We start from the raw sequence: 20,248 nt of genomic DNA, 5'->3' as shown, positions 1-20,248 counted from the left end.
AGGAGAAACATGAAGGTCATCCAATAGACTGAGTGTCTGTGTGTAAATGTGTGTAAAAAGGTACTCAGGTGGAACGGAAAGGTTATAGGGAGCAGAGGTGAAGGTGGAGGACTTACAAAGTGTTTAAGGTCAAAAACCTAGTGTGAGAGTGTGTAAATAGGTGAAAAAGTGAGTGCAAGCAGACTGAAACAAGTGGAGGAAGGTTTCAGATGTGATGTGTGTCAAGAGTGCCAACAAGACTGGAAGAAGTGTTAAAAGACTGTGGTGAGAGCAGCCATCTTGGTTTAGGAACAGTGGCTCTGAGAACAAGACAGAGCTGGAGGTGGCAGAACTGAAATGCAAAGAAGAAACTTCTGGATTGTGTCAGCACAAATCTGAACGCTCCAGACCAGCAAACAAAAAACTTCTGAGATAGGCATGATAGACATTTTCCCACTTGTTAATTGATAAATAAGACAAAGGCTTTTTTATTTTTCAGCATTGATGTTTTTACCACACACCCAATTTCTATGAAAGCCTGTCTCTTTCTGTATTTTATCATAAATACAATTAAATGAATATGTATAACCATGAGTCTTACTTGTTTAAAAAAGGCGTCATCTTTTCAAATTCCAATATTGCAAAATAAATCTTAGAATTGCAATAGTTTGTATTATATGTTTACCTCTTGTTTTAACCTTTTCAATTGTTTTTCTTTTATCCTAACACTTCTATAAATCATAATATGCAATTATCTTTTTCTGCATGGTCCCAGATAGACATCCTACTGCTTTGTTGCCTGATTATGGACATGTTGCTTCTTTCCCATGTTTCTAACAGCCTCTCTATCTCTGCATAGCTCTTACCAAATGCCACGAATACATGCATAATTTAGAAGTTGATAAAGCAGTGCTGTCGGTATCACAGCTGTGATCCACCTCTTTATTTGTAACATGATGCATCAATACATCAATACAACAAAATAACATTTATATTTTCAGATTTTCATAATGGAACCTGTTTCTTATGTGTAATTAGGAGTTAAATCAACAGTGTTGAAAATATCTGCAGTTTTTGTACGGCTTTTATAGTCAGAAAGCTTTTACTGAGCTTTAACATTTTCGCAAAACTCAAAAGCTAAAAACATAATTCAGAATACATTTTTCCTTTTCTGAAATTCAAATGTATTTTTTTTTCAAATTGTGGTTTAAGCTTGATTGTGGTACCTGGCTTTAGTTGTTCTTATTTACTTGTCACATGGTCTGCTCAGCTGGTTAAATGGCCCAGCATTCTGACCCAAAAATCCATTGTCATTACAGCTTTTTATAAAAGTCCTCTGCAGTTTTTTGCCCAGAAATGATGTAGCTAAGTAATGCATGTCATGTAGAATAAAACCCCACTGTTTTCCATTTGCTTGCTTTGTTTGAAAGCTACAAATCTGTAGTCAATGTGTGCTTAAAGATACCAATGTCTAGTTTACTTTTTTAGAAAAATAATTTAACCAAACACCCATGCAAGAATTTTTAATGTTAATATAATCTGATTTCCAGAAAAAACTGTTTCCTCCTTATGAACACATGCAAGGGTTAGACTCTCTCTGCAGGAGTGGAAATTGTCTGACCCTCAGAAGGGGCAGTAATGGGGGTGGCTGGGATGTCCTTGGGAACTGTAAACCACAGGGATTGATTCTTGCCGACACAAGACTCTTATTTATAGTTTATTTTTTCTTCAATAAACCTGCTCAACTGTCTGTCAGGTGGCCTTGCAAGACAATTTCTTGACAGTGCAGACAATGTTCACTTGAAAGATGAGGCCTTTCATGACCAAGTCTTGGATCAATGCAATTTATTCATTTTCCCCAAATGATGGATTATTGCATTCATGAAGATGTGCATAGAAATGACACATGTCTGCTTTGGAAGTTGGTTTAGCAATGCAGGACATCATATCTAAACAGCAAAAACAGTGAAGCTACTAAGACAAAAATGCGCATATTCATGTGTAGTCCCAGAGGAATAGATAGAGTGTTGATTTCAGTTGCTGTAGCATTAGGTGGGGGCTGCAGGCGTCAGCAGAATGTGCATGGTGGATGGGCGAGCTTGGATTCCTCCATTAAAACAGACTGCACTGAGAGGCACAGAAACTGCTGTGCTGTTAGAACAGAAGCAGACAAATCAATGGCTAGAACTATTTTGTCAAACTCAAAGCAGGGATGAAACATCCAAGAAAGAAAGTACACTGCAGTTAAAACAGTTCTTACCACAATTCCCCCTTAGTTTTAAAGGAATACTTAACAGAACACTTGACAAGTGCTCCTTTTTCTCCACTTATACTAAAAGATGTCATATTGGTTGGTACTGTGTGACAGTTTTACAGCCTTTCAGGTTGCTCATTCTGTGTTTTGGGGGAAGGACAAAAAGAGCATGGCTGAGCAATTCTTTCAAATGGGTTTGTCATGCAACTGCAAAATACAAATGTGCTCTATTGTTCCAAGCAAGGTATTTTGTTTTTTTATTTTTAGACTTTGGAGTCACTTTACAAATGTAATATCTGATCTAAATATTTCAAATTTCATAAAAATACTTCATCTTCAGTGCTGAAGAAGACTGTTTAGTACGAAAGTATCTAATGATGATATTGAACCAGTATTCTACTGAGTTTTTATCCAATTTTTTTAAATGTATTTTTCTTAATCAAAGCATGTGGTTTTTTGATAGGCTTGCTTCAAACTTAGCAGGTCAATAGGCGTGGTCTATAAAATCTGGCCCATTTAGTGCCTCTCTTTCCAGTAAACAGACTGAAACCTGAGATGTGTCTGATTGATCCACTCTTGTTTCAGTACCCCCCACCGGCTTTGTACCTCTCTGTTCTCTCATTTTTCCCTCTCTCGGTTTGAATAGGCTTTGTAATCTTTCTTAAACACTTCCTGTTATGAAAAAGCAAAATTTTCTTCTTCTTCTTTTCCTTTCGGCTTTTCCCTTTAGGGGTCACCCCAGCGAATCAGCTTTCTTTATCTGACCCTGTCTTCTGCATTTTCTCCTCTAACACAAACTACCTTCATGTTCATGTTCACTGGATCCATTAACCTCCTCCTTGGTGTTCCTCTAGACTAGGGGTGTGTATTGGCAAGAGTCTGGTGATACGATACATATCCCGATACATATCCCAATATTGTACCGGAACATATTTTCTTTCTTTGTTTTAAGAGTATGACTTTGAAAAAACTCTACCTGACATTATTCCCAATTGAGACATTCGTTTCTTAATTTTAAGAAGAGTTTCTGAACTCCATTGTAAATTTTGTTTATTTTACTGATTTGACTCATTTTTGTAAATAATAAATAGGAATATTATGGTTTGAACTTAAATGCAAGTTTCAAGACAATTATTCTTTGTGTGTGCTGAATTGTTAGGCCCGGTTTTGAATCTGACTCATAATTCAATTTTTCAACATTTTTATATATTTTTTCTCTTCTGTTGATAGGATTCCCTTATTTTGGAGAAGAATGACCTCCACCACCCAGTCTGCTCTTTTCAAGACGACTTCCAGGAGTTTGAGATGATTGATGATGAAGAGGAAGATGAGGAGGACGATGATGAAGAGGTAGACCCTGATGCACCGCCGTCTCCCTCTGTATCACCTCCTCCATCTCCTATTCTGGGCACTCTAAAGAGCAGACCCACCACACTGAATCTCACCACAGCGGTGTCACAGGTACATAACAACAGCAAATCCAGATGTGTACATCTTCCCCTGTTAAAGACCCAAATGAGGCCTTACACGGTTTTGCTCTCTGCTCTGTTTAGGATTCGCTGAACAACAACAGCAGCCTGTCTCCAAAGAAAGGAAGCTGGCAGGACTCTTTATGCAACCCAACTTCACAAGGTGAGGAGTGTTTCCATAAAAAACTCTGGATTCATTTATCTCTGTCAGAAAGCAATTAAAAACTTGAAGCCTGATAGTAAAAATACTTATAACTAACACATTTTCAAACACTTAAACAATTGAAAAAATGTCTTCAGGCCGTCTGTCTCCAACCCACTCGTGTCTGGAGGATGGTAGTCATGTGACAGGCCAGTGCCCGGCCTCTCCAATCACCCAAGCTCCCCGGTCACAGAGCAAAGGTACACCTCCGACACAGGCAAGGGAGGGCGGGAACCCCCAGTCACCACATAGGCCCCTCCTCTGCGACATGGAGGGCAACAGGCGAGAGAGGCTGGAATACGGTAACAAGAAGGCCGAATAGCAAACTTACAGATCATCCCACTGAAATCATGTTGTGAATGATGTGAAGTAGACTTCACTGAGAAGTTCATTGAGAATATTACAGACGTGAATGCTTTTATTTGATCCTTTGGGGTTCAAAAACACATGACTTTAAAGAAAGTCCACTGACCTTGTTTCTTTTACATTCTGTTTCCTTTTTTATTCATTCATTAAAGAACTGCTGCTTTGTTGTTGCCTTGTCATTTGGTCTCTCTCCTTTATTCATTTGCATTCTAGTAATCATCTATTTTGATATTTCTAAAACTCAGGTTGTGCTTTGACTTTTAATCCCTTTTTTTTTCTTCTCTGCGCTCTTCATCTGCACAGGCTCTTTTGGTCAGCACAAGTCCCATCATTGCTCTACCGATCCCACCGAACCAAAGGTGGACTGTTTAAACCAAACAGGGAGAGTTCCCTCTGTAGACGAGCACTCACAGTGCTCAGACACAGAAGTGGACCACGACTTGAACAGCTACCACAATCACAAACACTCCAACCGGCGCACTACAGACACGTACACGATCGTCAGTGAGTCAGGCATCGAACCGGAGAATGATCTGGATCCAGATGGCACCAGTCGCTGTTTGTCCTCTACAGCACCCATGGGAGCTAATGATGGTGCTGATACGCCCTTGTCTGATGAAGAACTAGAGAAGGACTTTGAAGTGGAGTTTGTGTGCATGGAGAAGCAGTCATCATATGTTGAGTTCCCCTCCATTGAGCCCCCCGAGGCAGTTTCTTTCTCCGATTACCACTCAGAGGCTCACAGTGAGTCCAACAGTGCAGACGTTCCAGCTGGTTCTACTGTAGCTGTAGGAGCTACCGATTCCACTTCTCCATCTTCAGACCCAGGGATTGCAGATATGAACCAGAGAGGTTACATAACTTCAGACCAAGACAAGGACCTCAGTTCTCCGGGCTCTGACTCTGACCTTGAAGGGGAGCTGGAGGCTGCATTTTCTTGTGGTGGCCCTGTGGTTTCCAACATGATTTCCTCCATTTCAGAAACAGAGCTTGACCTGACAAGCGATGAAAGCAGCAGTGGACGTTCATCTCATCTCACCAACTCCATTGAGGAGGCCAGCTCACCCACATCAGACCAAGAACTTGACCCAGATACAGAGTTAGAGCAGGACAGTGGAATTGTTGGACTGAAAGCCACTCTGCTTTTGGGTCAGCCTGACCCAATCAAAGAAGGCTCATGTCTGCCCTCACCTTCTCCACTGCCTTCACCCACTATTGCTACACTCTCCCCTATTGACTCACCCATCCTACCTCCTGAGTCCTACGATGACGGTCAGGCTCTAATGGGCCTGCAGAGTGTAGATGATGAGGTGTCTTTTGAGCACCAGGCTGACCCAGATGAGACTCTTCCTCCGACCTCATGCTGTGAAGGCGGTCAATCCAAGCCCATGGTTCTTGAGATAGAACCAGACCACAGCCTGGAAAGTTTTAAACGCTCCTTCTACCTACCAGTGGGTCCAAGACTAATGCCAAGCTCAGACGAATATGATACAAGTGAAGGTGACTCAGAATCAGAAAGCGAAGATGAGCTGAGTGAAAACTCCGATTCTCCCTGGCTTCTCAGCAACTTAGTCAACAGGATGATCTCAGAAGGTTCCTACCCAATCAGCTGCCCGGAGCAGTGCTTCAAGAGGAAGGCATCTGTGTCAGACACCATCTCACCATCCTCAGATATTGGGGAGAGAGATAGTTTCAATGATGAAGACCAGGAGCAGGACATAGGAGGTGGAGAGGGAACCCTGGATTCTGCAGAGAAGAGTAGTAATGTAGCTGCACTAAAGCAAAGAGGAGCTATGAGTTCCCATCTGTATATCAGTAACCCCACTGGGGATACCATAACTCCCCTGAATTTAGACAGTTCTTCAAACAGTTCTTCCAATTTCTGCTCCTTGTATCCCACTAAAGACTTTGACAAGAACTCTTTAGTGAAACTGTCTAAGAACGCTGCGAGAAAGGAAGACGATGAAGAGCCCAACAATGACCTGATGATCCTAGAGAGAAGAGGGGATTTGGACTCACCTAGCCTCAGTGAGAGTGTGGTAAGCGACAAGGATGAAGGAAGGGAAACAGAGCCCAGGCCAACGAGTCGCTCATCAGCTTCTCTTGAACGCATTACGGAGGTCAAAAACAGCCTGACGCTTGATATACCCACTGCCCAGACTAACCGCTGCTTCACCCTCACCTACTCCACGGACAATGATGACGAAGAAGACAATGGGGACCCTTACCCTTTCCTGGAAGGCATACGAAAGAAATCCTTTGATGGCAGTGATTTAGAGCTTGATAGCTCACCACCCATTGATTCCAGCGTACAAGACCGTCCCTCACCAGACCAAGATCTCCCACTGTGTGAAAAAGAACAGGCTTTAAGGCAGCCAACTGAGGCTGATGGACTGGCTTATGACTCCATGAAGTACACGTTAGTGGTGGATGAGAACACCACACTGGAACTGGTTAGCCTCAGAAGGTATGCCCCAAAAATTGATTAAAATCTTAGAAAAAAACTGCAATGCTTTCAAGATTTCTGTTGATTTACATTCATGTCTTTTCTTTTTAGGTGCACCTCCATTCTGAGTGACGATAGCGAGCTTTCGACTCTGTGTGAAGAGGAGCCCTTGAGGCCTGTGGAAGTGGGTTATGATCAGGGTGATGAGGAGATTGAGAGGCCAGAACTTCTCAGCTCTTCTGAAGATTCATCTCCAGAGGCTGACCTTCCTTTTTCAAAAAAGTTTCTGAATGTGTTTGTCAACAGCACCTCCCGATCTTCCAGTAAGATGCACATGGAGTCATTTGCAGTTGAAACATTAAGTTATCCGTGTTTGAAATGAAATTTTTAAAATAGAAATGAAAGAAATGTGTTGCTTATTTGTCATTAAAACCTGTACAAGAAAGATATTTTCAGTATCACTATAATAGTAACGCTACATTAGGAATTCCCAAATCACTCATGATACATTAACATTTAAATTTAGCTGGGCTTCCCCCTCACTAATGAATAATGGAAGTGGTCCTCCAGTACACCATCAATCAATGTTTTGCATCAAGATTTAAATCTCTAAAGGAGGAAGAGATATTTGCATGATTAAAAGCTCATTATAGAGACTTTAATTTACATGTTATTTTCACCAGTTCTTATTTTGACTTTGCCGTCAAAGATTTGTATAATTAATGTTTCACGTCAAAGCGTGTGGCAAAAAACACAAGTACAAATAGATGAGAAAATAGGTGAACATTTGCAAACAGCTGTTTATTGTTTTGTCAAAAGTGATGATGTTTTTTTGAACCTGAGCTCTTTTTTCCTAATTTATGTGAATTAAAATAAGTTATGATTACCTAAATCCTTTCCGTATCCTATGTAGGCACAGAATCATTTGGCCTTTTCTCGTGTACCATCAATGGAGAAGAAAGGGACCAGACACACAGGGCAGTATACAGGTAATGTTTCAAAGGTCATTTGCAACCATAAAACTGCATCGGTTGCAACAAAAATTGAATAACTGGGTTAAATGTACTTATTTTATTACTTATGGAAGTTTTGCATGCACTCCAGCAGTGCCATATTCACTCTGGACAAACAATTGTTGTGCGGACAAAGAAAGATTATTTTTTTCTATTTCCTCATGGGATCTTGCAACAATGGTGCCAAGCTAATTAAGTCATGGAGGAAGGCAGATGTCTTGGCTACAGCTGGACTTCAGAGCTGCAGGGTGGCTTACAATAATCAGATCAGGCACCACCTGTGTCCCTGTATTTCTGTGTGTGTGTGTGCACACAATCACACGGAGACAAAACTATAATGAGCCTCCACTGCATGCCAATTTTGCACATCAGCTGCAGACCTCTTTGTTCTCCTCCACCACCCATCATGTTTACCTTCCAGTTTCCATAAAAACCTGAAAAAGTTGCTTACATGCTGAAAAAAAGAAAATCCAGTCCACAAATACAAAAATCAATCCGCTCTCAAAAAGTTATTCATTCTTTGTCTTTTTTAACCTCCCTTCTGATCTCTGCAGGTTCATTCCCAGACATGCTGATGAGCTTGAGCTGGATGTGGACGATCCTTTGTATGTGGAGGAAGAGGAGGATGACTACTGGTACAGAGGCTATAACATGCGGACAGGGGAGAGGGGGATCTTTCCTGCTTTCTATGCCCATGAGGTTATAGGCCAGTCTAAGGAGTTGCTGGGTAAGGCGAGATGCATCCACTCTTTTTATTTAGTGATGCTAAATGAAATGTTTTAAAACAAAAAAATAAAAATCTTTTTTATGACTTGAAGGGACGAAGAGGAATCCAGCATGGATTGAAACTTTCAATGTTCAATTTTTGGGGTCTGTCGAGGTTCCTCATCACCAAGGCAATGGCATTCTCTGTGCTGCAATGCAAAAAGTAAATGAGTAAAAACAAATGTCAAAGCATAATTAACCCAAATCACAATTTAGTCATGGTTGTTGGATTTGACACGAAGGCTTTCTCTTTCTGCCAGATTGCAATGTCGAGAAAGCAGACGGTCCACGTGCGACCCCCCTCTTTGTGTGAACTGGAGATCAGTTTACAAGGAGTTAAATTAATCATGAGTCTGGAGGATGACTACGACACCCTTGAAGGGGTATAAACAGTGGAATTATTTTATGATGAAAAATTGTGGATTTGTTTCTGATTAAATCTTTTTTTTCTGTCTTCATCTTCAGTATGACAGATGTAGTCACTTCTTCCAGATGAAGAATATCTCGTTCTGCGGATGCCATCCAAGGAACAACTGGTAAACTAACTTAAGCATCGTCTAGGCCCCTGTTACCACTGGGACAAAATGCTGATTGCTACCTTGTTTTGTTCTCTCTGCAGCTACTTTGGTTTCATCACAAAACATCCAATGCTGAACAGATTTGCTTGCCATGTGTTTGTATCCCAGGAATCAATGCGACCTGTAGCTGAGAGTGTTGGGTATGTCTAAATAACCACGATTTACCGTACTTCAAGCTAAATAGCTACCAAATGTTTTCAAAGTTTCTAAACATACTTTTTTTGGTACTCTTGTCATATGTGAATTAACTTTCGAAATATGAATAAATTGGGCTTTAGGCTTTGCAAGCAGTGTTGCTTACGACTCAGTTATAACTGCCCTTACGAGTAGAATACGGCTGTCTGTGGGGGGAAATGGGCAAACCAGTACAGGGCACGAAATTTTAAGATGATGGGAAAATGGTTGTGTCCTTCTTTTTTATGGGCATGACGCTGCATACACTTAAATATAAAATGAAAAAACACATAAGGGTAATAAGTAAGGGTGAGACGCAGGCGTGCAAACTTTTCATTTTTTCAACGGCCCATTTTTTCAATCTGTGCACTGCACAAGGGGCCTGTTAGTGCTGTTCAAGGGATAAGTGCGTTGCAGTCTGACTGTTGGAAATGAGAAAATTAGGCAATCAGATCGTATTTTTTGCGGGGGTCCTACAGGCACTTATGTATCACCTGCACATCCGTGCGTGCAGCAATTGCATGTTGTTAGTAAGGATCCAGTGTGCGCACCTTACTAACAACTAGAGTACGGCGTAAGGGTGCCGTGTGACAGCATCAGCAGTTTGTCGGAATACTCAAATACTCAAAAGACTTCCCAATACACTTACCACACACACGGCAATGGTACATTCCTCTTTCATGACGTCCCTAAAGGTGGTCACACAAGCCACAAGGGAACTGCAAGACACACTTGCCCTCCCTTTAGTCATATGCACCCATACGGGTAAATATGGCTTTAACCTTTGAACGTTTCATAGTCAACAAGACAAACAAGACAAAAAGTATTTTCTCCCCTGAGTTTCATGATCTCTTGAAATTGTATGGATCTTCTAAGTTTACTGTTTTAGGCTGAAGTCTGGATTTAAATTGCTGTGATTCAGCTCTTAGTCTTAGCTCATATGTGGAGATGTAAACCTCCACTATAACCATGTGATACTAAGCCTTACTTGGTTTACATAATTCAACATGGTTGACTCTCTGGATAGATTGAGAGCATGCAGAAAGTGTTTGCTGGATCTGCCAGCCTCTTTTTCATGGTCTACATTACTACATTTTTCCAACTTCTTTGGACCTACACAACTGTTTGTAATCCAACATTTGTTATTGATCTGATTGCAACTCTCAGGATAATCATTAGATTCCATATGTCTGTATTTCCCGTAGTCGAGCCTTCCAGGAGTACTACCAAGAACATCTGGAGTATGCCTGCCCCACAGAGGACATCTACCTGGAGTAAGACCAGTTGCCATGACAACCTTTTTCCTCTACAGCTTGTGTACTTTCATCAAGTTGCCATCAGAGGGCATAGTTAGCGGATTTTCTTTGTCATTGTATTGTAAAATACTCTTCCTCATCATACTGAATCGGGGATCCTCATTTCTACAGTATGCTTGTAACATGACTGAATTTTTTGTTTTTGTTTCCTGAAGGAGGGGTGGTCTGTTACTTTTACCTTTTCTATTATATAAAACAACGATGCTGAGCACCTGTTTATTTAAAAAAAGTTTCTCTTTTGAAATGAAAACAAGAGACCTACTATGGCTGTATCACTTTTTAATGCATGGCAAGTAGGTTTACCACACACAGACACGCACAAAAAAAACAAACAAACACCAAATGAACGGCAAGCAGATCTAGAATCCAGAGGTTGGCATTTCAGTTTATTGTAAATATGGTTTTCTTTAGTACTGATGAACAGCAAATTCGCTTTCTACTGACAGTGACATTGATGTTAACTAGAGAGACTTGATTCAAGCTTAGCCCCTGTTGTCCCTTCGAGCTTTGTGTGTTGTAAATACTTGTATAGATAGTAGCCTCATTCATCCAGAGCAGTTTTAGAAGAGGTGAGGCTAATCGGTTTTGATGTGGCCAAAAAAGGCTAACTTAGGAAGGTGTGAGGTTAGTGGGTTAGGGTGAACTTTGAATGTTATTAGCTTTGCAGATGCTTGGATTAGACCCAGTGACTGTTATCGAACGACATGACTGCAATCTTATCCTTCTGTTTAATTCATAAACTTTCCCCTCATTGGTCACTGTATGCTTAACTAGGAGAGATGTGACTTTTAGTTCAATGAAGGCTTAGGCCCTCTGACAAGCCATATTCTCACAACTCTGATTGTTTAGCTTGGGGTTTATTTAGTTTTGGTGATGTGCTAGTCTCCGTCTTCCTTTGACTTTTCAATAAGAGAATAAGGAATGACTAGATCAGCCAGTGGCTGCATGTCGATGACACAGCACAGCACCTGCTTAATCTTGTTAGTGGATTAACAGGGGAAAAAGAAGGGGTTTCTCATTGTGTAAACGGTTGGATCTGCGCTCGTCTTTTTTAAGCAAACGGGACATAATAAATGGCAGCTTGAGTCCTTGTTTAGGTCACTAATGGTTAAAACATCAACCACAAATGACACAAACGTATACTATAAACACTACAGCTTACAGCCTGGCACATTCTAAAATAGAATTTGTTGCAATCATTTTGGGAAGAAACGTGTCAGCTTTACCTCCCTGCAACAATCCCTGTCATTCCTTCAGGAACAGTTTGGCATCTTGTTCTGCTTTTAATGGTTCTCCTCTACATCAAACACATATGCAGGACTACATGGTGCAAAGCCCACTCAAGGCTAATATGACAGGAGCCAGGGTATTATCTACATGTGTATCGCTGTCACTTAGATTATGTATATAAAATAGAAAATCTAAAATAGTGCTGTGTCATTTCTGTTAAGTATGTTGATGAAATTAATATGTACATTTATTAAAAGAAATAAAAGAGATCAGAACCAGACAAACTCCCCTAAAGAATTTTAAAAAATGCATAAGTATATGTGCTCTGCAATAATTTTCTTTCAGTGTCTTGTGTTTCAACTCAATGTATTCTCTCAGTTTGACACTTTGGTCCCTGCCAACTCTCCACACAACTTCTGCTGCACATTCAGGACTCATTTGTGAAGTGTGACAGTATGTTACCAGGCTACTAACCAATCTGCTGTTAGAACTGATAGTGACTGAGTCATCTGCCACTGGAAAACTATTATTGCTGCGCAGATTATAGCAATCACCCAGCTAAAGCAGCGAGACCCGTCTCAAAAAAGCATCTACTTGCTTCCATGTTTTTTCTATCTCACTACAGCCAGGTTAAATTCCCTCGTTTCCACGACGGAAAAAAAACAACAACAACCATTTGACAAAGATTAGTTCCATATAGCCACTGAAGAATACAGCTAAAGCAACTTTCCACTTTGTTAGGTCAGCAGGACTCACTGTATACCTAGAGCAAAAAAGTATGTGACAGAAGCAAAATATACTCTCTTGTATCTTTAAAAACAAGGACTTGTAAAATTCAAGGGAAAAAAATCTAAAGAAAAAAAAAGGAGAAAAAAACACTCTGCCTTGTCATGGGTTTGGTCTTAAGAATAAAATATATGCTTGATGTCCGAAACATTTGGTGTCGTCTTTATTTTTCTGCTTGTTGAAACATATTTACACATTAATGTATTATTCCTTTTTGAAGTGCAAGTCACAGTACAAGTTTAGATCATTGTTTTCAAGTCATAAAAGTTATAAAACATACAGTACATTTGTAATAAAAAAAAGTAGTTCAGAGTGCAATCAACATTAAATTTTTCTTAGGAGAAAATCCTTACCGAGGAAAATGATTGTCTGCTATTTTTCTTTCAGCATAAAGAAGAATTAATTGTTAAAAATGAAGCGGTACTGGTTTCAAGGTTGCATTACCATATAAAGATATTTAAAAGGTGAGTTCAGCAGCGCATTCAGAGTTTCACCAACTGTCCCTTTAGCAGTGGCAGCAGCTGGGTTGGGGGCTGCACTCAGGGTTGCAGCACGGCTCCAGGGCCGGATCTGTTCCCTTCGATACCTGGCTCTGACCAAACACCATAGTGGCTTCAAAGTCTGCCTTCACTTTCATGATCTCCTCCAGCACGGCTTGGACATGCGGATGGTCCTTCAGCGAGAGCGGGTAATTCTCAGAGGGGTCGTCCTCCAGGTCGAAAATAAGAGGAGGGTCATGAGGCTTTAAGGTGGCAATCGCTGGGCAGTCTGGGTCTGGGGTTGAGCTGCTGTGGGTAGCACCTGGTTAAAAATAAAGCGACAAGTCAGATCTGACTAAGAAAGGGCCTTATAAGTAATAAGTGAAGCCTCCTACCTTGTGTGTAGAAGTGAGCCTTGTACTTTCCAAATCGGATAGCAAAAAGTCCATACTGCTCAGTAGGATCCACAGGGTAGAACATCATTGCCTCCCTTTTACTCTGAAAAACAATAATTAAAAGATGAATACAATTTTTTAAGTGTGTACTGAAGGACAAAGACCCACATTGCTGCTACCTTTCCTTGGTTGAACAGGATGTCCATCATGTCAACACCATCCAGCATCACAGGTGGAAGCTTGGCTCCGGCCAGGGCTGCAAACGTGGGAAGAATGTCCAGAGTGCTGGCCATTTCATGAGTCACACCTTTAAAGAGGCGTTTATGAAAACAGGAATAAACAACATCACAAGACACCAATATTAAAAAATAATCCTTAAGAAAAGATGTCTTTTGTAATTTAGATGTTTACAGACTCATTTAATATGGAAGTTTTTCTGGAACATAATTAAAAAAAGAAGTCAATACCAGAAATGCTTTTTCATTTTCAAAATGAAGCTGCATTTGTTGACTCAAAATTAAAAAGAAAAAGCCATCCGCCAAACCGCTTTTTCTTTTTCTTCTTAAACATTGCTTATTCTGTCACTTAATTAAAAAGATAAAGAAAATGGTATTTGACATTTCATTTTCAAAACGTTCTCTAGTAAATTTGAAGCAAAATTCAATTAGAAATATCTAATTTGATCATTAAAATGGATTAACAGAAATGCTTTTTCATTTTCACAATGTAACTGCATCAAATGACTCAAAAATAAAATTAAATGTCACTCCCTTATAATATTTTTCATTTTCTTCTTTAACATCACTCATTCTGTGACATAATTAAAGTGAAAATGCAAACAGGGTATTGCATTTTCGTTTTCACATTCACTCTGCAAAAAGTGTAGCAAAACTCAATACCGGTCATTTCCGGGGGGGGGTGACGTCAGTGTTCACTCTGTGTCGTAACGTACAAAACTCCGGAGGACGCTTCAGACCTCAGTCCGTCTGACTGTGTCTCCTGGGAGAACCGAGTCTCTGAGCAGAGGAGTAGCTTTGAGGCGGCTTTTGAAGGCGGAAGTGCTGCTTCGGGTAGTCCTTAGAGACCATGCAGTCATGTGAATTTGTGTTTCCAATCGTGTCCAGACAAAATAAAGGCTGGAGTTTTTCCCACACATTTACAGCCAAGTCACATTTCCCGCAGTACGGAGTTTAAATGCATCCAAAGCTAAATGTTGTTGTTGACACATATTAGCCTGATCCTAAACCCTTCTCCTGAATCTTATGATATATATTTTTTTATTTTCATCGACACAATAATTATAAATCTGGTTTTATTTTTTCCCTCTCGGGTTAATAATGCCGGACAGCAAGCTTTCGGACTCGGTCAGAGAGAGAGATGGAAACCGCAGCCTGCAGTGGCCGTCATCCCTGGAAGCTGAAGCAGAGACTCTGTCTGGGAGAATCTCTGGGATGAACTCGAACACGGAAACATCATTACCATGTAGAACTCTTTAAAATAAATAAACCTAACCTCTCAATAATCTCTGTGTCTTCCATGGATTGTCAGTGAGTGACACAGACACAGCTCCATGTAGCGATCTGGCTAAAACATTAGCTGGTAGCTCCTCCCACACTCAGCCTGGTGCGTTCACGGAGCTCCAGTACATAGAAGCTTCGCAGTTTTCCAACAGCCACATACTCCCCTAAAGCCATGTTTACCGAGTAAGCCCTGGCTGCAGCCTGCAGAATGGGTCATCATAGTGGAATGCTTTGATTGCAGAGGAATGTGAACACGCTGTGGAATGTTAACCCCGCCCATGCTGAGCCCGTCTGCTGTGGAATGTTAACCCCGCCCACGCTGAGCCCGTGCATTTGATTCACCTTTGTCACAGCAGTTGTGATTGCAGGAAAGGGGAAGAATCAGTGGAGCACATTTTGTGACATTGTGAATTGTTTGAGGAAGAAAGAGAACAGAGGGAGGAAAATTTGAATGGTGCAATGTTTTTTATGTATCACTCAAAAAAATGATTCAAGCCCCTCTTTCATGTAACACAATAAAATTCTGTTTGTTTTATTTAAAAATATTTATTTTAAAAGAATGTATCTACATTTAATTGACCTAACACAAAATGTATAAATAGTTTCTCCTATAACTCCAGTAATCCAAAATAATTGAGTTCAAGTAAGGGGCATGCTGTTGAATGCTGTTTTCCTGTTTCTCTTTATTCTTTTTGCGGTCTCACGGCTACAATTTTTCACCTATTTTAACCATTGAACTATTAAAATGTTCAACTCCTTCATCTAATGTAATGCCTGGTATGACTATTAGTCCTTCAAATCCTTCGACTTTTCAAAAGTGAAAACTTTAGTTCGTTTTTTCCACGTAAAAAACGAAACTGTGGCATGAAATCGTTTCAACTCGGCTTCTCCCAATAAGACGATACACGAAGAGCCTCATTTATAGAAATATGGAATCTATTTATTTATACCGGCAGCCTTGCTTCATCATTGGAGTGATAGCTCAGTGGCTTAGATAGCGGGTTAACAACTCAGAGGTTCTGAGTTCGGATCTAGCAGTAGACCGCTGTTGCTTGTTTTTTTTTCCTTTGCCTTTCTTGATAAAATTTAGTTCGACTAACTTGATTATATTTCATTACATGGAAGAATTTTCTTTGAGGTGGGGTTACTCATATTTATTGGATGTAAATCCTGACAAAACAATTAAATTGAGTTCATCCAATGAGTTATTTTTTTGAGTCTGTGAGGCCAGACAGAATTTATTAATTCCCTAATACATGCACATGGAAACTTGTAAAAGGCATAAGAAGGCAGGAATCATGGTAGAAATTCCCTAATTCAATTAAATATTTTTATTTTATTTTAGCACATACAATGAAAAAGGGATCATGAATACAAAGAATGCATTAGGATAATACTAAACTTTAACAAAAAAGACTAAGCTAAACTGATATTCCTGCCCTTAGACCCCCCCTTCACACTAAGGAAAAACTCCTTAAAAACCCGTAGGTGGCAATATTGCACATGGAAACTTGTAAAACCACCAAAGAAGAAGACGGCCTCAGCATGGGCGGGGCTAACATTCCACAGCGTGTTCACATTCCTCTGCAATCAAAGCATTCCACTATGATGACCCATTCTGCAGGCTGCAGCCAGGGGTAGTTGTGTTTACCCGCAAATTTAGAACCAAAACCGCCCAATCTGGCAACACTGCCGGGAGGGCAAAGAGCGCAGAACAGTGAGCATTGACGTTATCGCCTCGCCTCCCCCTGGAAATGCTGACTAGTATTGAATTTTGCTACACTTTTTGCAGAGTGAATATGAAAAAAAATGAAAATGCAATCCCCTCTATGCATTTTCACTTTAATTATGTCACAGAATGAGTGATGTTAAAGAAGAAAATGAAAATTTTCTTGACATTTAATGTTATTTTTGAGTCATTTGATGCAGTTACATTGTGAAAATGAAAACGCATTTCTTTTAATCCATTTTAATGATCAAATTATATATTTCTAATTGAATTTTGCTACAAATTTACTAGAAAACGTTTTGAAAATGAAATGTCAAATACCATTTTCTTAATCTTTTTAATTAAGTGACAGAATAAGCGATGTTGAAGAAGAAAAAGAAAAAGCGGTTTGGCGGATTGCTTTTTTTTAAAATTTTGAGTCAACAAATGCAGCTTCATTTTGAAAATGAAAAAGCATTTCTAGAATTGACTTTTATTTTTAATTATGCTCCAGAAAAATTTCCATAATTTAAATTCCTTTTAAAGTTTTATTTAAACTATGTCTCAAAGCTTTGAACACTTAAGAAACAAGAAAATATCATTTAATTTTGAAGAAACTATATATTCCCTCTTTTATGTTTGATATTCCTGTTTTTCTCACCTGGTTTGATGGTTCCTGGCCAGTATGCAATGCCTGGCTCTCTCATGCCCCCTTCATACGTGGTACCTTTACCACATTTCAGGAGGCCGGCGCTACCTCCACGGGCTCTGCGCATCAGTTCAGGCCTGAAAAAAAGAAAAGAAAAAAAACATGGAAAAATACTCCAACATGATTTGAATTTGAAAGCTGAAGTCCTTTTAGGCAAGGTAGCCCCAAACAAAAATAGGAATGAAATTAAACATGTTCTGTCCTTGATGTAAAAGCTACCACTCTTGAAAAGCCTGGATGTAAATTAAAAAAAATGAATGACCCTGCCATACTTTATTTATTGGATTTATGCAGTGGGGAAATCCTATGGGCAAAAGGAAACAGTTACAACATAATTTTACGGCTTTTCTTGTGATGCTGGGTACAGGCAGCTTTGCTCTGTAAGTTCTTCTCCTTCTAAAAGGTTTCCGTCACATCTATTCACCCATTTTACAAACATGCATCCGAGGATGCAGGAGACTTTCACAGACACTATGTGGCGAAGGCTGGGTTCCCCCTGGGTGATGATTCGCAGGGCCACACAAAGACACACACACTCACTCATAGTCACACCAAGGGACAATTTAGAGTCACCACTTGACATACGATGCATATTTCTTGACTGTGGGGGGGAAGCCGAGGTGCCCAGAGAAATGCATGGGGAGAACATGGAACCTCCACACAGAGAGATCCAGCTGGGATTCAAACCAGGGCCTTCTCACTGTGAGCCAAAAGTGCTAACCACTACACTACCTTTCAGCCCGTTGCACTCACAGACACTTTCAAATCAAATTAGAACTGGAAACCAACCCGTTGTCGGACGTAAAGAAGACAAGCGTGTTGTTGATAACTCCGGTCTGTTCCAGGGTTGCCATCAGGTTTCCTATTGTGTTGTCCATCTCCATCAGAGCATCTCCAAATGGTCCCCTTAAAGAGTGACCGGCCGCCCCAGGACCTGCATACTGTGGGTAGTGGGTGTGCTGCAAAAACAAAGGGTGCAATAACTGTTTTACATGCCCCCATACACTGACTACTTCTTAAAACCATTGGAAGTGCAGAGTCTTACATGGGAAGGGTAGTAGAGGAAGAAAGGCTGTTTTTTACTTGCTGATGAGGCTATGAAATTGGTAGCAAAGTCGCTGTAAGCTCTTTCCAGATCCAGGAAATCGACAGGTTGCTGTTTAATGACCTCGTTGTGCATTAGTGGGACGGTCACTGTTCCGAGGTCACAGAATCCAAAACACTTGACGTCTGGTGGGAAACAAGTCAGGTTGTGGCAGGGCCCCTGAAGAGGAGAGCAGATTTAGACAGGAACAAACTCAGGACCGCGAGTGTGTCACAAACAGAGGTTACATTTCCTTAGTTACTGTACTAAGCTAACTAACTAACTAACTTTTGATCTATATTCAAAGAGTTCCCAGTGGTATATTAAACATGATTGTGCTATTTTTAGCCTAAATTAGAAATAATTTGTGTCGTTTCCTAGGTTTCTGCAGAGCGGCAGGAGTTCATTAGAAATCAGCCTCTGAGTTGTGGGCCCCACCTTCTTAAACCTCGAGTGTACGCTCTCTCCTGAACCTTACAGTCCCTCACACACACACCAACCAATCTGATAATACTGCTGCAACAAAAATGGTGAGCAATATTGGAGCCATCCAGCTGTACAGTTTTGATCCAGACGAGGAAAACAAAGACAAACATCTATTTGTTTGCAAGTGGATGCATCAGAATGGAGCGGATCAGGGAGCTTGTGGCCCGCCCGGCGTATTTTCTGCCTTTTTCAAAGAGCAGTCTTTCGTTTGCTCCTGATTCACAAAGATTTGAACAAAGAAATAGTCAGAAATACGCCTAATTTTCTTTATATATGTTCTCCATTATTAGAAAAATGTTACAAGAACGTGTTAAATGTTCTCTCATCAACGTGTATCTTTGAGCTGTATTGATGTAATTACTGTTTTTGAAGTACCAATTGTTCTAAACATCAGTAATGGACTTAATGTTCTAATAAAAAAAAATAATCAAGGCAATATTCCTTCATCAATCAGTGTATTTTCATTGTTTTTCAATTATAAATATATATATACACGCATAAAACATGATGAAAATGGAATGTTTTAAAGTCAATTAGTACTACATTCATTTTCTAACCTTTCCTGGTTGTATATAAAAACATATTGGTTAAGGTTAGTTACACACTGACTGACCATGTCATGAGAGTATGGGATCCCCAGGTACTGGTCGAATCCCTGTCTGGTTGGAAGAAATGTCCCGTTGGCTCCGAGTCCCAAATGCCACTTCCCCATGGCGGCGGTAGCATAGCCCAGAGGCTTCAACACCTCAGCTATGGTGGTCTCATTCAGAGGCAGACCTCCGATGGAGCCTGGGTACAGCACACCTGGGTAGACACCTGAGCGTGTCTGATAGCGACCTGTCAGCAGCGACGCCCTGAAGAGCCGCAAAATCACGCAAGCAGGTATTATATGTATGATTATACGTATGTATGATATGTAAACAGGTGCGTTAAAATGTGTTGGGGGGTTCTACCTGGACGGGCTGCACACTGGGCTGGTGCAGTAAAAATCCGTGAAGCGGAGTCCACCTGCTGCCAGCCGGTCCAGGTTCGGAGTGAGGGAACTTGGATGTCCAAAACAGCCCAGGTCACCGAAACCCAAATCATCTGCGAACAGGAGGACGAAATTCGGCGGGGAAGCTGAGATGACGCAAAGCAGGGATGACAGACAAGAAGTAAGGCGAATAAGATTCATAGTTTTCACAGAGAAGAGAACGAAAGTTGGTGAAAACAAACCAACTGTGATGGTGCGTTTAAGGGTTTATCGGAAAAGAGGACATCGCAATCTAAAAAAAAAGGTGAACCCTGTA

The 20,248-nt window shown here is 40.5% G+C and overlaps 2 protein-coding genes across 3 annotated transcripts in view; one reads left to right on the top strand and one right to left on the bottom strand.

The window, feature by feature from the left end:
• Positions 1-12,726, top strand: part of mapk8ip2 (mitogen-activated protein kinase 8 interacting protein 2) — a 24,762-nt gene extending 12,036 nt beyond the window's left edge. The window contains exons 3-14 of one of the 2 annotated variants that reach the window (XM_011476234.3): positions 3,464-3,694; positions 3,787-3,865; positions 4,003-4,104; positions 4,574-6,737; positions 6,828-7,039; positions 7,630-7,705; positions 8,284-8,456; positions 8,548-8,657; positions 8,755-8,877; positions 8,960-9,030; positions 9,114-9,212; positions 10,452-12,726. In XM_011476234.3, the coding sequence (XP_011474536.1) occupies positions 3,464-3,694; positions 3,787-3,865; positions 4,003-4,104; positions 4,574-6,737; positions 6,828-7,039; positions 7,630-7,705; positions 8,284-8,456; positions 8,548-8,657; positions 8,755-8,877; positions 8,960-9,030; positions 9,114-9,212; positions 10,452-10,524 (3,513 nt within the window). In that variant the 3' untranslated portion in view covers positions 10,525-12,726. Of the gene's footprint in view, positions 1-3,463; positions 3,695-3,786; positions 3,866-4,002; positions 4,207-4,573; positions 6,738-6,827; positions 7,040-7,629; positions 7,706-8,283; positions 8,457-8,547; positions 8,658-8,754; positions 8,878-8,959; positions 9,031-9,113; positions 9,213-10,451 lie in introns of both variants that reach the window. The other variant, XM_004070063.4, reaches the window with a different exon arrangement.
• Positions 12,720-20,248, bottom strand: arsa (arylsulfatase A). Its single transcript, XM_004069687.5, has 8 exons — positions 19,913-20,248; positions 19,573-19,813; positions 18,435-18,653; positions 18,179-18,348; positions 17,342-17,466; positions 13,632-13,759; positions 13,453-13,555; positions 12,720-13,379 (listed from the first exon to the last, which is right to left on the bottom strand). The coding sequence occupies exons 1-8, from the start codon at positions 20,131-20,133 to the stop codon at positions 13,084-13,086; spliced, it is 1,503 nt and encodes a 500-aa protein (XP_004069735.1). The 5' UTR covers positions 20,134-20,248; the 3' UTR covers positions 12,720-13,083.

The sequence above is a fragment of the Oryzias latipes genome, chromosome 6 (genome assembly GCF_053564925.1).
Source record: "Oryzias latipes strain Hd-rR chromosome 6, Olatipes_Hd-rR_3.1".
NCBI classification, from domain to species: domain Eukaryota; kingdom Metazoa; phylum Chordata; class Actinopteri; order Beloniformes; family Adrianichthyidae; genus Oryzias; species Oryzias latipes.
Note: the sequence above shows the minus strand (reverse complement) of the source record. Positions and strands in the feature narration are given on the sequence as shown.